The sequence below is a fragment of the Aquarana catesbeiana genome, linkage group LG04 (assembly GCF_042186555.1).
Source record: "Aquarana catesbeiana isolate 2022-GZ linkage group LG04, ASM4218655v1, whole genome shotgun sequence".
Lineage (NCBI taxonomy): Eukaryota > Metazoa > Chordata > Amphibia > Anura > Ranidae > Aquarana > Aquarana catesbeiana.
In genome coordinates, this window is record NC_133327.1 from 684,030,894 (window position 1) to 684,047,223 (window position 16,330).

General features: G+C 42.3%; 1 protein-coding gene across 1 annotated transcript in view; it reads left to right on the forward strand.

Annotated features, from left to right (window-relative positions):
- Positions 1-16,330, forward strand: part of LOC141141309 (kinesin-like protein KIF6) — a 50,788-nt gene that overhangs the window by 18,680 nt on the left and 15,778 nt on the right. Inside the window, exon 4 of the mRNA XM_073628985.1 lies at positions 3,836-3,965. Within this exon, the coding sequence (XP_073485086.1) occupies positions 3,836-3,965 (130 nt within the window). The remainder of the gene's footprint in view (positions 1-3,835; positions 3,966-16,330) is intronic.

Consider the following 16,330-nt stretch of genomic DNA (forward strand, 5'->3'; position numbering starts at 1 on the left):
AATAAAACTCTTATGCCCCGTACACACGGTCGGACATTGATCGGACATTCCGACAACAAAATCCTAGGATTTTTTACGACGGATGTTGGCTCAAACTTGTCTTGCATACACACGGTCACACAAAGTTGTCGGAAAATCCGATCGTTCTAAACGCGGTGACGTAAAACACGTACGTCGGGACTATAAACGGGGCAGTGGCCAATAGCTTTCATCTCTTTATTTATTCTGAGCATGCGTGGCACTTTGTCCGTCGGATTTGTGTACACACGATCGGAATTTCCGACAACGGATTTTGTCGGAAAATTTTATATCCTGCTCTCAAACTTTGTGTGTCGGAAAATCCAATGGAAAATGTGTGATGGAGCCTACACACGGTCGGAATTTCCGACAACAAGGTCCTACCACACATTTTCCGTCGGAAAATCCGACCGTGTGCACGGGGCATTAGATAGGTACCTTAACGGCCACAACATACAGGGATATACAATGTAATACTGACATATAATCACACACATAGGTTCGACTAGATGGACTTGTGTCTTTTTTCAACCTCACCTACTATGTAACTATGTAAGGACCTTCATGATAGGAACACTAAGGGTTATTTTAGAAAAAGTTGCAAATCTAACCACTTCAATACCAGACACTTTAACCCCCCCTGCCCAGGCCAATTTTCAACTTTCAGCGTTGTCACACTTTGAATGAGAGTTGCGCGGTCATGCAACATGTGACATTTTTATCTTTTTTTGAGACAGATAGAGCTTTTTTTTGGTGGTATTTAATCACCACTGGGTTTTTTATTTGTTGCTAAACAAATAAAAAAAGACCAAAAATTATGAAAAACAAAAACAACCCTTTTTTTCGTTTTCTGTTATAAAATTTAGCAAATAAGTAATTTTTCTGCACTGATGGGCAATGTTGGACTTTAATGAGACTGCACTGATGGGCACTAATAAGCTGAACTGATGAAGAGACACTGATGAGACTGCACTGATAAGGCAGAATTGATGGGCACTAATAGTCGCCACTGATGGGTACTGATCTGTTGCACTGATGGGCCTGCACTAATGATCAGTGCCCTGATTATCAGTGTAAATATCCCCTGTCACACGAAATCTGGTTATTGGATTTCCCTTCCTCAGACTGTGACAGTGCTGAGGAAAGGAAATGCCAGTAACCAGAGTTTGTTTACATGTGATTGGACACAGCTGATCACATGGTAAAGAGCCGTCATTGGCTCTTTACCCTGATTGGTGATGCGCTGTGTCCAAAGGACGCAGCATATCACTGATCGCCAAGCTGCGTGCCAAAAATGAGAGGACATCATATGACGTCTCCCAGAGCAAGAGCGGTCCCGCCCAGCCATCATTGTACAATAGGCTGGGCGGGAACCAGTTAAGCATATTTTCGGGACTCGGATCTGAACCTGCAACTTCTGCCGCTGTCTGTTCTTGCTAAGCCACTTGAGATGCTGGACAGCTCCCTGGAAAATTCCTTGGGCTATATTGCCTTGTACTATGTTTCTGGGGTACCTTGAACTCTTTGCTCCCTCCTTGAACTTTCTGATATAAATCATGTCTCTGCACTTCTAGTTTACCTGATTATTGTGCTCTCTCCAGCCCATATCTTGCTCTTGTTGCCGTGTGTATCTTCACTACTACTCGTTACTGACCTTTGGCTTGTTCCTTGACTACGCTTCCACTTGATTCCAACCAGCAACCACTTGTTACTGACCTTTGGCTTGTTTACTGACTATGCTTCTGCTTGATCCCTACCTGCTATATCTGCTACTGGACCCTGGCCTGCTCACCTCCTGGTGTGGAGATCCTGAGGACCGCGACCTGGTACTAACATGTAGCAAAACCCATCTCCACCATCAGGAGCTCTGGTGAACACTGGTCCACCAGGGTGATCTGCTTGTATATCTACTGTGCTGGTTGTCAGTAGAAACACCTTGTTTTCAGCAGCTCAGCTCCCCTCTGCTAACGCTCTCTTAGCAGTGATTCAAGAAACTCAAGATCCCTACTTCCCTTCCTAGCTATGACTTAGCAGCTTAAAGTATAACTAAAGTCAAAACTTTTTTTCTAGTTTTGGATAGAGAGGAGAGGGATTAAAACCCCTGTCATGTTTAGTATTGCTGTTTGTGCACTCATTAGGGAGATTCATCATCTGTTTGTCACTGCTCCTTCTCCTGCTGCTCCACTGCTCCAGTGATTCAGCAGTGCCGCTTTCCCTTCTCCTCCTCCTAGCAGTGATCCAACAGCTCCGCTTCCCCTGCTCCTCCTCCAACAGTGAACCAGCAGCTCCGCTTCCCCTGCTCCTCCTCCTAGCAATGATCCAGCAGCTCCGCTTCCCCTATTCCTCCTACTTGCAGTAATCCAGCTCAGCTTCCCCTACTCCTCCTCCTAGCAGTGATCCAGCAGCCCAGCTTCCCCTGCTCCTTCTCCTAGCAGTGATCCAGCAGCTCTGCTTTCCCTACTCCTCCTCCTCCTAGCAGTGATCCAGCAGCTCAGTTTCCCCTGCTCCTTCTAGCAGTGATCCAGCAGCTCTGCTTTCCCTACTCCTCCTTGCAGTGATCCAGCTCAGCTTCCCCTACTCCTCCTGTTGCCTATCTGTAAAATTTCCAGAACACAATCTAAAATCCCTAACATTCATACATACACATACAGGGGCAAATTTAGACAAGATCCAATTAACCTGCCATCATTTCTTTGGGGAGTGGGAGGAAACCTGAGTAACAGGAGGAACATGCAAACTCCTTTCAGGTAGTGCATGGTTTCGAACTGACAACCCCAGTGCTGCTAGGCAGAATACTAACCACTTAGCCACTGTGCTACCCTGATATTCTCTAATTTCTCCCTCATTGCCAGACTATGAACTTCAGCACTGTAAAGCTTCTGTCAGCCTTCCTCTCTATCTGAGCCAAGACATACAATCAAGGGTGGAAATGTACATATGTTAATTGAAGAAACTGACATATAGTTTTTTTTTGTTGTTGTTTTTTTGTAAATTCTTTTTATTGATTTTTAAAAGTAGAAAACAAGTTCAGTACAGAGCCTCTGGGCATTCCCCAGGTCAAGCAAAAACAAAAACAAACAAACTTCTAGTGATTGCTCTGAGCTTCAACAAAAATGGCGACCCCAGCCTCAAAGAAACAGGAGCACTGCTGGAGGAAATTTACAGCACTATTTTTGGTAGCATAATTATTAATGTATGTTCTTTTGTTAAAGAACATTAGTTGTTCTCAAACTGTTATGGGTAATTTTCCGCTTTAATAACTGTCAGCCTTCAGGTATGCTTGTCCACAGTTGATGGTTGCAGCCTCTAGTGTGGGAGAGTAGCCAGCCCAGTGTCCAAACGTTGTTACATCACCACCATTTCCATATCATCAGGTAGAAACAGACACAGCTCTCTGGATCCATCTACCCGTCCTTTGCTCTGGGACTGTGTTGACCTCAGGTGCTGTATTTGGGAAGGCACTGACTGAGACAAGGCTGTTCAATAACAAATATAAAGAATATATGACCCAGAGTGTGCACCTCATCAACAGCAGTTCCCATATTCTGTCCTAGCAAATCCTCTTTAATAAAGGTTCTCATCAAAGTGATATGTTATAGATGGCGTTACTTGGCTGGTATGCTTGATTAGATCTCTTGAAGATCCCAGTGGTGAGATGCCTTTGCCATGGTTTGCCAGTTGGAGGCTCTGGCCAAACTTGGTGTTATGTCTTCCTTCCTTCTTGTGGGCACCCCTTGTTTTCCAAAACCCTTTGCCTCCTCTTGGAAATTTGTCAATTTTTTTTATTCCTTGACATCCAATTTTCTTCTCTGTCTAGAAAAGTGTCCATCATGGAGGATCCTGACCAGAACATCCATCTGAAGAACTTGTCCCTTCACCAGGCCAACACCGAGGAGGAGGCCCTCAATCTGCTCTTCTTGGGGGACACAAATCGCATGATAGCTGAGGTGAGCTGCTCAGATGCCTGACTCAAAAATATCAGTCATCTTCCACCTAAGAGATAAAGAAGGTAGAGGGGGAGACCTCATGAAATGTGGTCATTTTGCACGGCATGCAGTCAATTTTTGAAAATAACTTTTGACATGCAGCTTCTGCGATGATAAATGACACATAAGGCTTGATTGGTTTCTGACTTCAGCTATCTTGATTGGCCTGGCCTGCTCACATGCACAGGAGGTAAAGTGAAATTCCAGTCTAGATCTCAATTAAGCCGGCCATAGATGGAGGAATCTTGGCCGGTGCAGCAGGGACAGGCCGATATTCAATCCATCTATGGGCAGGCTGGTTGTACCCAAGTTGATCCATCTATTTGCTTAGGTACAACTAGCCTGTCAGATTTTTTTACATGTGGTTACTGCTGGCGGCAATAGCCACAAGCCGTAATTATTGTGTTCTTGCCAGTCGGGAAGGCTCCCCGGCGACATAACACAATAGTGATTTGTGAGGGATTCTCCCATAGGGGAATCAAGCAATTTTCTTTCCTTCTGCATAATCTATGGCCTACCTTACAAGAATAGTGCCTTTTATCCCTGATATTCTCTCCCTTCTCCCTCAGCAGCCTTAGTTAAGCCTTAATTTAAGCACTGTAAAGCTTCTGTCAGCCTTCCTCTCTATCTGAGCCAAGACATACAATCAAGGCTGGAAATGTACATGATTGCAGAAAAGAAAATTGAATCAACTATGGCTTACCTAAACTTAAACCTGCCCCAGCCCCCTCCTAACTCCTATTCTAACTCCCCTGTAGAAGGAAGATGCCTTTACTTACCTATTCTCAGGTCACTCCAGTCCAGTCACCTGATCGGCCCCCAATGGCCAGCTTCAGGGGAGAGGAGCAACAGCTGACAACATAGTAAGTCTATGGGTGACGTCACCACCCAGGCACTCCATCCATTGTCGCTGCTCTCTCCTTTCCCCTGAAGTTAGAGCTAGTCCGGAATTCCACTTTAATTCATCCCAACACCAAGGCATGCCGAGAATGTATGCTGAGAGGTGCATGCGTGGCTCAGTGTACATTCAGGAAAAAATTTGCTGGCAGAAGAGGAGCTTTTATTGTAGAAGATTTATACAGCATTGGTTCTGCAATAAATGAAATCTTGGTGGTATACCGCGCTAAAGTATTAATAGACACAGTTTAAATGAGACATAACCATAGTGTATCTCAATGAAACATAAAAAAATTGTGATCATTGTAATAGGGACCATCAATTCTAAATGCCTAAATTGGCCATATTTGTCTCAAAACTAACTTGAGGCTTGGTTTTCTTCCTTTTACTTAATTTACTTTACATGAGCTGGCCACATATATTACGATCCTCATGTTGTTAGTATTGAAAACGAGATTTGTTGTTTATCCATCATAACCGCTCAGTGATAATGAGGCTTGGTTCCATCATATGGGTGGATGAGATCATCACTTGGATTCTGCTTAGTATGGCTGCCGACTGATAACGAGGCTTGGCCCTTCTATTTATAGCGATGGCTCAGCGCGTCGCTCGTGCCCCAGAAGACGTCGCATATGACGAAACATGTCGGGTGGAGCTACGCACTGACGCCATCACATCCTACCCAATCCCGGAAGTGTGGGTGCTATTTCCTATCTGTTTGCCAGCAAACGTATTATAGAAGGCACATGTTCTGTAAGTAGGTTATTGACTTTTTAATAAACGGATTCATACAGAATTACACAATTGGAGTTCTCTTTCCATTTATTAATTTCTGTATGGTCACGGCTGACGGGGATATCTTAACGAGAGCCTGCTACTATTGGACGAATTCCCGTTTGGACCTGCGGGTTCCATTGGCCAATAGAGGATTATATCACGCATCTTACACTTCTGATGTGTACCCACAAACGTGTTTGACCATTCTAGCAATAGATGGTCCATTACATCTGGTAAGCGTACCCTATATTTAAGGTGATGGGTATCACAGGAGATGATTTGACCTCTGGTGGTGGAAATCCCTGGAAGCTTCGTCTACCTCTGGACAAGTATTATATCACGTGGACTAACTCTTAACACGTCCCTCTCAGTACTATTCACGATTTATGGGATACTTATATGCATACACGTGTTTTTGTGCTTTTTTTTTATTTAAATCCTCCACTTTTTGTTTTGGTTCTGCAATAAAAGCTTATCTGCCAATTAAGTTCTGCTTTCTCGCTCCTGCTATCCTGTACTTCCAGAGCAGAATTAGGTAAGAATCTGCTACAGATGTTTACCGTAATCCTTGCAAAATATAAAATGCAGGAGAGGTCTGTTTTTTAAGAAGAGTGAAGTTTGACTTTAAATCTATTATACAACCTTGAGTCCTCTGTTAACATTCAACATTTATGTAACTTTATTGATACAGACAGGCAGACACAGGATCCGCGCTTGGGTCCACCTCCCAGACGGGGATTCTATGTCTGCCTGTCCAGGTCAATAAAGTTACATACATGTTGAATTTTAACGGCATGCAGCCATCTTTTTCTTTCTGGATTCTTTGGTACTTTGGGGCATAGGCGGAGCTAGAGGTGTGCATGACAGAAAAATTTGTTTCGTTTCGGATTCAATCGTTAAGTTAATCAATTCATTTCCTCATATTCGTTATGTTAGAATGATTTGTTTTTGGAATTAGTTTCATATATTCGGATTCGTTTTGTATATTTATTTTCAAAATCGATTTGAAAAATTCGAATTTTGGAAGACGGCTATATTTGTTCTATTCTATGCTTTTATTTTAATTTTTATTCTATCCTTTTTTTTTATTTTCTATTCATTTTTATTCTACTCTATTCTATTCTTTTATTTTCTATTCCTTTCTATCCTATTCTTTTTTTCAGTTTTTTTTCTATTCTATTCAGTTTTTATCTATTCTATTATATTCTGTTATTTTATTTTCTATTCCATTAAGCAGCCTAAATAGGAATCGTCTTATTTTACCTTTTTTTTATACCTTACTGTATTTTTTGCTGTATGTTTCTATTTGTGTTTCGGATCATTTGTTTCGTTTATAATTTATTTTGGATTTGTTGAAATTCGTTACTATTGTCATTCGGAAATTTGGATACATCCGAATCCCTGAATAACAAAAATGTTGTAACTACCGTATATACTGGAGTATAAGCCGAGTTTTTCAGGACATTTTTTTGTGTGCTGAAAATGCCCCCCCTCGGCTTATACTCGAGTCAAGCACTTTTCTGGTGCAAAGAATGACATTTTCTGAACCTATTTTGGGGCTCCGTATCTTGGGACCACTTGGTGCTAGGAACCCCAAATTTGGTGTGCAAACCCAGTGGAACAAGCACTACAACATATCTAAAGCTGAAGTTCCCTGCATCAAGTGGCCCCGAGATATGGGGCCCCAAATTTGGTTCAGAAAATGTCATTCTCTGCTGCAAAAAAAGTGCTTGACATTTTCCAAACCAACTTTGGGGCTCTGTATCTCGGGGCCACTTGGTGCTAGGAACCCCAAATTTTGTGTACAAACCCAGTGGACCTAGCACTACAGCATATCCAGAGCTATGGTTCCTATCAGAATCCCAAAACTATACCTCTCACACGTGTACAGATAGCGATAGCGGCGCTAATATAAATTGTGTAAAATAATGAGTCAGAGCAGTATAATGCCTATGACCCTCTACTTATGCATAAAAATATTAATAATAATAATAGTGTCATGAAAAATATTAATTTTATCATGAAAAGAAATTTCTTTAACACCCAGTGAAAAGTGTCACTATAAATAATAAATTACAAGAATTGAATAATCAAGTTCAACAGTTGTTTTTCAATCTTCTTGTGTGAAAAATCTTCTACTCTTCCACCACACCACCGTGATAGTGACACCACTCCCTCTGAAGAGCGCACTCACCAGATTGTATAGCCTCCCACTCTCGTGTTCGGCAAAACAGCAATTGAACCACCACACCTGGGTTGCATGTGATGAACCGTGACTCCAATCAAGCCAGCTCCATATGTGAAAAAATGAATAAAGTGCTCCACATAGCGTGATACCATTTTGACAGATTTATTAAAATCACTTCAAACACACTTCAATGGTTACAATCACTTTTAAACTGAAACATAAAAGCCTTTAAAAAGAAATCCACAGCAAGCAAGAGGATCAGTGATCCAACGGTGCACCGCGGTCACAGCGGACCTGAAGTGTAAACTGGTGTATCTCTCACCCAGCCTTCTAAGGCCCAGCCATCCGATCGGTGTAGTCCTCCTCAGACAGCGGCATCTAATGTCAGTGCGATGGAATGCCGTGTAACCATGCCCAAGACACGTTTCGTCGAAAACACTTCTTCGAAGCCAATCCCATTTGAAGAAGTCTTTTCTACTACACCGATCGGATGGCTGGGCCTTAGAAGGCTGGGTGAGAGATGCACCAGTTTACACTTCAGGTCCGCTGTGACCGCGGTGCACCGTTGGATCACTGATCCTGTTGCTTGCTGTGGATTTTTTTTAAAGGCTTTTATGTTTCAGTTTAAAAGTGAGTGTAACCATTGAAGTGTGTTTGAAGTGATTTTAATAAATCTGTCAAAATGGTATCACGCTATGTGGAGCACTTTATTCATTTTTTCACATATGGAGCTGGCTTGATTGGAGTCACGGTTCATCACATGCAACCCAGGTGTGGTTCAATTGCTGTTTTGCCGAACACGAGAGTGGGAGGCTATACAATCTGGTGAGTGCACTCTTCAGAGGGAGTGGTGTCACTATCACGGTGGTGTGGTGGAAGAGTAGAAGATTTTTCACACAAGAAGATTGAAAAACAACTGTTGAACTTGATGATTCAATTCTTGTAATTTATTATTTATAGTGACACTTTTCACTGGGTGTTAAAGAAATTTCTTTTCATGATAAAATTAATATTTTTCATGACACTATTATTATTATTATTTTTATGTATAAGTAGAGGGTCATAGGCATTATGCTGCTCTGACCCATTATTTTACACAATTTATATTAGCGCCGCTATCGCTATCTGTACACGTGTGAGAGGTATAGTTTTGGGATTCTGTTTACGTATTTATTTAAGTGGCAGCTTGTTTCACTGTACACTGTGTATGTACACGCATTTTGTATTCATTTACACATCTTTTATATAGCTTTGCACTTTTCTTTGGCGCAGTGGAGTAAGAGAGATTCAGGGGTGGTTTATTTGTATATCTCTTGCTACAAACCATTAACTATGGTTCCTATCACCATGTGGCCCCAAGATAAGGGGCCGCAAAGTCGGTTTGGAAAATGTCATTCTCTGCTGCAGAAAAGTGCTTGACATTTTCCAAACTGACTTTGGGGCCCCGTATCTCGGGGCCACTTGGTGCTAGGAATATGTTGTAGTGCTGGTTCCGCTGGGTTTGCACACCAAATTTGGGGTTCCTAGCACCAAGTGGCCCCGAGATACGGGGCCCCAAAGTCAGTCAACTGTGTCCATCTGCAGCAATGTCATTTCGGGACCCTTTGGGGTCCCGAAATGACAGCTAGGGGGGCATCTAGGAACCCTTAACTACCGAGTTTGAAGTTCGGGGGACCTATGGCTGCAAATGGGCACAGTGAGGCTGCAAATGGGCACAGTGAGGCTGCAAATGGGCACGGTGAGGCTGCAAATGGGCACGGTGAGGCTGCAAATGGGCACAGTGAGGCTGCAAATGGGCATGGTGAGGCTGCAAATGGGCACAGTGAGGCTGCAAATGGGCATTGTTGACCCTCTTTTCCACTTACAGTAGCTGCGCATTTCTCACCGTAGTCTTATACTAGAGTCAATAAGTTTTCCCAGTTTTTTGTGGTAGAATTAGGTGCCTCGGCTTATATTCGAGTCGGCTTATACTCGAGTATATACGGTAAACAAATAGCACGTGTCTAGGTGGGGCCCCTGTCTGACTTTTGTCACCCAGTTCTCACGGAGGGTGACCCGGTACTATGGGCTTGTAAGCCAAGGACACATCTCCTTCATTGATCTACATCCCTGTGTGTTGAATCCGCAGCTTTTATTCAGGTTGCAGTTTTTACGCAGCAAAATAACATAGCTTTTTAAAAGATGTTACATCTAAATCAAGCTTATCCACCATTCTTGCAGTGTTGATTCAGAGCAGAACAATTCTATGTTCTGTTTCCCCTGATTTGATATAATAAAATAATGATTGTCTCCCCTGCAGATTGTGTAAGTTGCCCACTTACAAAGAAATGAAGGGTCTATAATTTTTATCATAGGTGTATTTTATATGATAGAGACAGATAATTAAAATCCAGAAAAAACACACGATACAAATGTTATAAATTAAGTTTCAGTTCAGTGAGTAAAATAAGTATTTATTTGATCCTCAAGCAAAACATGACTTAGTAGTTGGTAGATAAACCCTTGTTGGGAAGCACAGAGGTCAGACGTTTCTTGTAGTTGGTGACCAGGTTTCCACACATCTCAGGAGGCATTTTGGTCCTCTCTTCTTTACAGATCTTCTCTAAATCCTGAAGGTTTCTTGGCTGTCGCTTGGCAACTCAAAGTTTCAGTTCCCTCCATATATTTTTTTAAAGGATTAAGATCTGGGGGCTGTTTAGGCCACTCCATGACCTTAATGTCCTTTTGTTGCCTTGGTGGTATGTTTCGGGTCATCGTCATGCTGGAAGACCCAACCACCACCCATTTTCAGTGTTCTGGCTGAGGAAAGAAGGTTCTCATCCAAAATTTTACAATACATGGCCCCGTCCATTGGCCCCTCAATGCGGCAAAGTTAGCCTGTACCTTTAGCAGAGAAACAGCCCCAAAGTATCATGTTTCCACCTCCATGCTTGACTGTAGGGAATGGGATGGTGTTCTTAGGGTCATAGTCTGCATTTGTCTTTCTCCAAACACGGCGAGTCCCCCTCCTCAAGAAGGCACATGTACAGTCCTGCCAATGGACATCTAAATGATTCAGAGAAGGATTGGGAGAAAGTACTGTGGTCAGATTAGGCCAAAATTGAGCTCTTTGGCATTAACTCGACTGGTCATGTTTGGAGGAAGAAAAATTCTGGCTATGACCCTAAGAACACCATCCCTAGAGTCACACACGGAGGTGGAAACATGATGCTTTGGGGCGGTTTCTCTGCTAAAGGTACAGGCCAACTTTGCCACATTGAGGGGCCAATGGATGGGGCCATGTATTGTAAAATTTTGGATGAGAACCTTCTTCCCTCAGTCAGAACACTAAAGATGGGTCATGGATGGGTCTTCCAGCATGACAATGACCCGAAACATACCGCCAAGGCAACAAATGAGTGGCTCAAGAAGAAGCACCTTTAGGTCATGGAGTGGCCTAGCCAGTCCCCAGACCTTAATCCTATAGAAAATTTATGGACGGAGCTGAAACTTCAAGTTGCCACGAAACCTTAAACTATAACTAAAGGCAAAACCTTTTTTTTTTTTTTAGTTTTGGATAGAGTGGAGAGGGATTAGAACACCTATTAGGTTTTTTCTGCTGTCTGTGTCCCCGTTGGAGAGATTCTCCTTCCCTATTTATCCTGTTTACCATTATCATTGAAAGTAAAAGAAAATCCCAAATTTTGGGTTGTCCCCAGAAAAGTATTAGAGGAAAGATATTCCAATGGGGACACTAGTGCTGGTAACAAGGGGGTCCCCAAGAAATTCCCTTAACCACTTCCGGACTGCCGCACGCCGATATACGTCCTAACTTTGAAGAGCTAGCTGCCATAACCCCGGTATCCTCTTCTTTAGCGGGTGGTCTGGTTTCCGATAATGGTGGTCTCTGCAGCGGATTCGCCGCAAGATCACTTTTATCGGCGGCGGGTGAGGGCCCCCCCTCCCGCCGCTCTCCGGTGCCCTCCGCCGCTTAGCAGAGCCTTCGGCAGCAGCGGAGGCGATCAGATCCTTCCTCCTGCTAGGCATGGAGACGAGTGAGGGGAAGATGGCCCCCACCCATCTCCATACCATTGCAGGACGGAAGCGACGTCAAAGCGCCACTTCCGCCCACAGCTCTTAGAGGGCCTTTGTTTTTTATTTATTATTTTTTTTAAATGACATTTTTTAATTTTATTTTTTTATTGCATTTTAGTGTAAATATGAGATCTGAGGACTTTTTGACCCCCCAGATCTCATATTTAAGAGCTCCTGTCATGCTTTTTTTCTATTACAAGGGATGTTTACATTCCTTGTAATAGGAATAAAAGTGACACAATTTTTTTCTTTTAAAAGAACAGTGTAAAAATAAAAAATAAAAGGTAAAATAAATTAGAAAAAAAAATAAACATTTTTAAACGCGCCCTGTCCCGCCGAGCTCGCGTGCAGAAGCGAGCGCATATGTGAGTAGCGCCGCATATGAAAACTGTGTTCAAACCACATGAAAAACAACAACAAGTATACAAAAACTGTATCGTTAATGGGAGGTAATTGTAGACATTCAGTCCGACGCGTTTCAGGACGCTACTTGTTGCTGTTTTTAACCTACCATATTTTCGGTGGTGTCTGCACCTGAATAATTTTATATTTTCTCCTATATATTAATAAAATGTAACTTTTATTTATTATTTGCTTAGACCCCCCCCCCCTTTTTCTTGTTGCCTGAAAAGTCCTATCATTTATCTGGGGGACATTTGCTCCTTTTATATATTGTATTTGGGATTGATAACCTCTAGCCCCCTCCTTTTTTCGGTGGATCTCTTTAACCCTTCCTGACTAGAGCACTTTTTGCAATACGGCACTGCGTCGCTTCAACTAACAATTGCGCGGTCGTTGCGACTTTGTACCCAAACAAAATTGACGTCCTTTTTTCCCACAAATAGAGATTTCTTTTGGTGGTATTTGATCACCTCTGCGGTTTTTATTTTTGCGCTATACAAACAAAAAAAGAGCGACAATTTTGAAAAAAAAAAAAACGCATTATTTTTTACTTTTTGCTATAAAAAAAAATCCCCCAAAATTATATTAAAAAAACTTCTTTCTCAGTTTAGGCCGATATGTATTCTGCTACATATTTTTGGTAAAAAAAAATCGCAATAAGCGTATATTAATTGGTTTGCGCAAAAGTTAAAGTTGTGTCTACAATCTAGGGGATAGTTTTATGGTATTTTTATTATTATTATTTTTTTTTTATTAGTAATGGCGGCGATCTGCGATTTTTATCGTGACTGCGACATTATGGCGGACACATCGGACACTTTTGATACTATTTTGGGACCATTGTCATTTATACAGCGATTGATGCTATAAAAATGCACTGATTACTGTATAAATGACACTGGCAGGGAAGGAGTTAAACACTAGGGGGCGATCAAGGGGTTAAGTGTGTCCTAGGGAGTGATTCTAATTGTGGGGGGGGGGTGGGCTTCAACTCATATGACAGAGATCCCTGCTCCAATGACAGGGAGCGGTGATCTCTGTCATGTCACTAGGCAGAACAGGGAAATGCCTTGTTTACATAGGCATCTACGCACTCTGCTGCTCAGTGACACGATCGCGGGCACCCGGCGCGCCCACAATGCCGTAACTTAAAGGGGACGTACCTGTACGCCCTTTTGCCAACCCGTGCCATTCTGCCGATGTATATCGGAGTGCGGCAGTCGAGAAGGGGTTAAAGAGTAACTCCACCTTTTGTTTAGGGAAAAAAAATATTCCCCTCTGGGTGATCTCTGTACATTGCAGGGATTGTAACAAATGTTGTTACAAATTCCTTCCTTTTATTATTCTGAACAAATAGCTGTTGTTTCTCTGTGTACATGTGGAAAATAAATGTAAATGGGGATGACTTTATAGTCATCAATCAACTGCTGCACCAGGGCTCTGAGGAAAGTGGAAGGGTCTGCATCCCTTTAGACGTGATTTCCTCTTTGGGAGTATGTCACTAAAAATGACATTTTTGTTGCAGGGGATGCCCAAAAAATCTAACTTGCATAGGTATGCGCAGCCTATTGCATTAGGGGTGTGCACCCCAAAGATCAAACACACATGCCTTTCTCTGCAGCCTCGGGGGGGGGGGGGGGCGCATTACCTACACCATCAGGTGGCCCTTTTGCATTTTGCATTTTACAGAAAATGACAGCGGCTGCAAATTGATGAGAAAGAGAATTTGTATTAACATTCAATTACAATACGACTTGTGTCATAATTGTATAGGATCTATACATTTTTTTTTTTTTTAATGAATCGTACTTACCTAGGTGGATGCAGCATTTGTCCCCCGCCGGCTCTAAGGTTCCACACCGCTGATTTGCATTTGGATGTGAAAAGTCATCTACAGTGCTTTGAAAAAGTATTCATACCCCTTGAAGTTTTTCACATTTTGTCATGTACAACCGAAAACATAAATGTATTTTATTGGAATTTTATATGATAGACCAACACAAAGTGGCACATAATTGTGAAGTGGAAGGAAAATGATAAATGGTTTTCAATTTCTTTTTTTATAAATCAATATGTGAAAAGTGTGGGGGGGCATTGGTATTCCGCCCCCTTTACTCTGATACCTCGAACTAAAATCTAGTGGAACCGATTGCCCTCAAAAGTCATCTAATTAGTAAATACAGTTCACCTGTGTGTAATTTAATCTCAGTATAAATACAGCTGTTCTGTGAAGCCCTCAGAGGTTTGTTAGAGAACCTTAGTGAACAAACAGCATCATGAAGGCCAAGGAACACACCAGACAGGTCAGGGATAAAGTTGTGGAGAAGTATAAAGCAGGGTTAGGTTATAAAAAAATATCCCAAGCTTTGAACATCTCACGGAGCTCTGTTCAATCCATCATCGGAAAATGGAAAGAGTATGGCACAACTGCAAACCTACCAAGACATGGCCGTCCACCTAAACTGACCGGCCGGGCAAGGAGAACATTCATCAGAGAAGAGCCAAGAGGTCCATGGTAACTCTGGAGGAGCTGCAGAGATCCACAGCTCAGGTGGGAGAATCTGTCCACAGGACAACTATTAGTCGTGTTCTCCACAAATCTGCCCTTTATGGAAGAGTGACAAGAAGAAAGACATTGGTGAAAGAAAGTCATAAGAAGTCCTGTTTGTAGTTTGTGAGAAGCCATGTGGAGGACACAGCAAACATGTGGAAGAAGGTGATCTGGTCAGATGAGACCAAAATTCAACTTTTTGGCCTAAAAACAAAACGCTATGTGTGGGGAAAACTAACACTGCCCATCCCCCTGAACACACCATCTCCACCGTGAAACATGGTGGTGGCAGCATCATGTGGTGGGGATGCTTTTCTTCAGCAGGGACAGGGAAGCTGGTCAGAGTTGATGGGAAGATGGATGGAGCCAAATACAGGACAATCTTAGAAGAAAACCTGTTAGAGTCTACAAAAGACTTGAGACTGGGGCGGAGGTTCACCTTCCAGCAGGACAACGACCCGGAACATACAGCCAGAGCTACAATGGGATGGTTTAGATCAAAGCATATTCATGTGTTAGAATGGCCCAGTCACAGTCCAGACCTGAATCACATTGAGAATCTGTGGCAAGACTTGAAAATTGCTGTTCACAGACGCTCTCCATCCAATCTGACAGAGCTTGAGATATTTTACAAAGAAGAATGAACAGAAATGTCCCTCTCTAGATGTGCAAAGCTGGTAGAGACATCCCTAAAAAGACTTGCAGCTGTAATTGCAGTGAAAGGGGGTTCTACAAAGTATTGACTCCGGGGGGCGCCATACAAATGTCCCCCACACTTTTCACATATTTATTTGTAAAAAATGTTGGAAACCATTTATCATTTTCCTTCCACTTGACAATTATGTGCCACTTTGTGTTGGTCTATCACATAAAATCCCAATAAAATACATTTATGTTTTTTTGGTTGTAACATGACAAAATGTGGAAAATGTCAAGGGGTATGAATACTTTTTCAAGGCACTGTACAGTGGCTGCCATACATGTGAATGAGGCCTTACAATGAACTTCTCTTATTGGCTCCTTTTTGGTCTGTTTCATATACCATTAAACGTGTTTTGTTATATCTGTTTAGGAATAGGGAGCGTTCCTGTGTTCTCGTTGGCAGCTATTGGACTTTTTTCAGTTTATGGGTGCCGGGTCTTATGGGAATGGTTATGGGATTTCAGAACGGAACATTGCAAAATGTGTTTTGGTTATAAATATTTCATGACGACTTTTCTCCGTAACCAAAAAACCCCCGCTCATTGTGACAGACTCCATTCTCCGGCTCTCTCCTCTCATATGTGACATCTGGAGATGGGAAATGTTTTCTCTCTTAAATGGGTTTATCTTCTGAGCTGTTAAAGCTGAACTCCAGGGAGAAATAAAGAATATTGCAGGTCTGTATTTATTAATATAGCATTAAATACATTTTTTTTTCCAGTGTACAGTAATTAC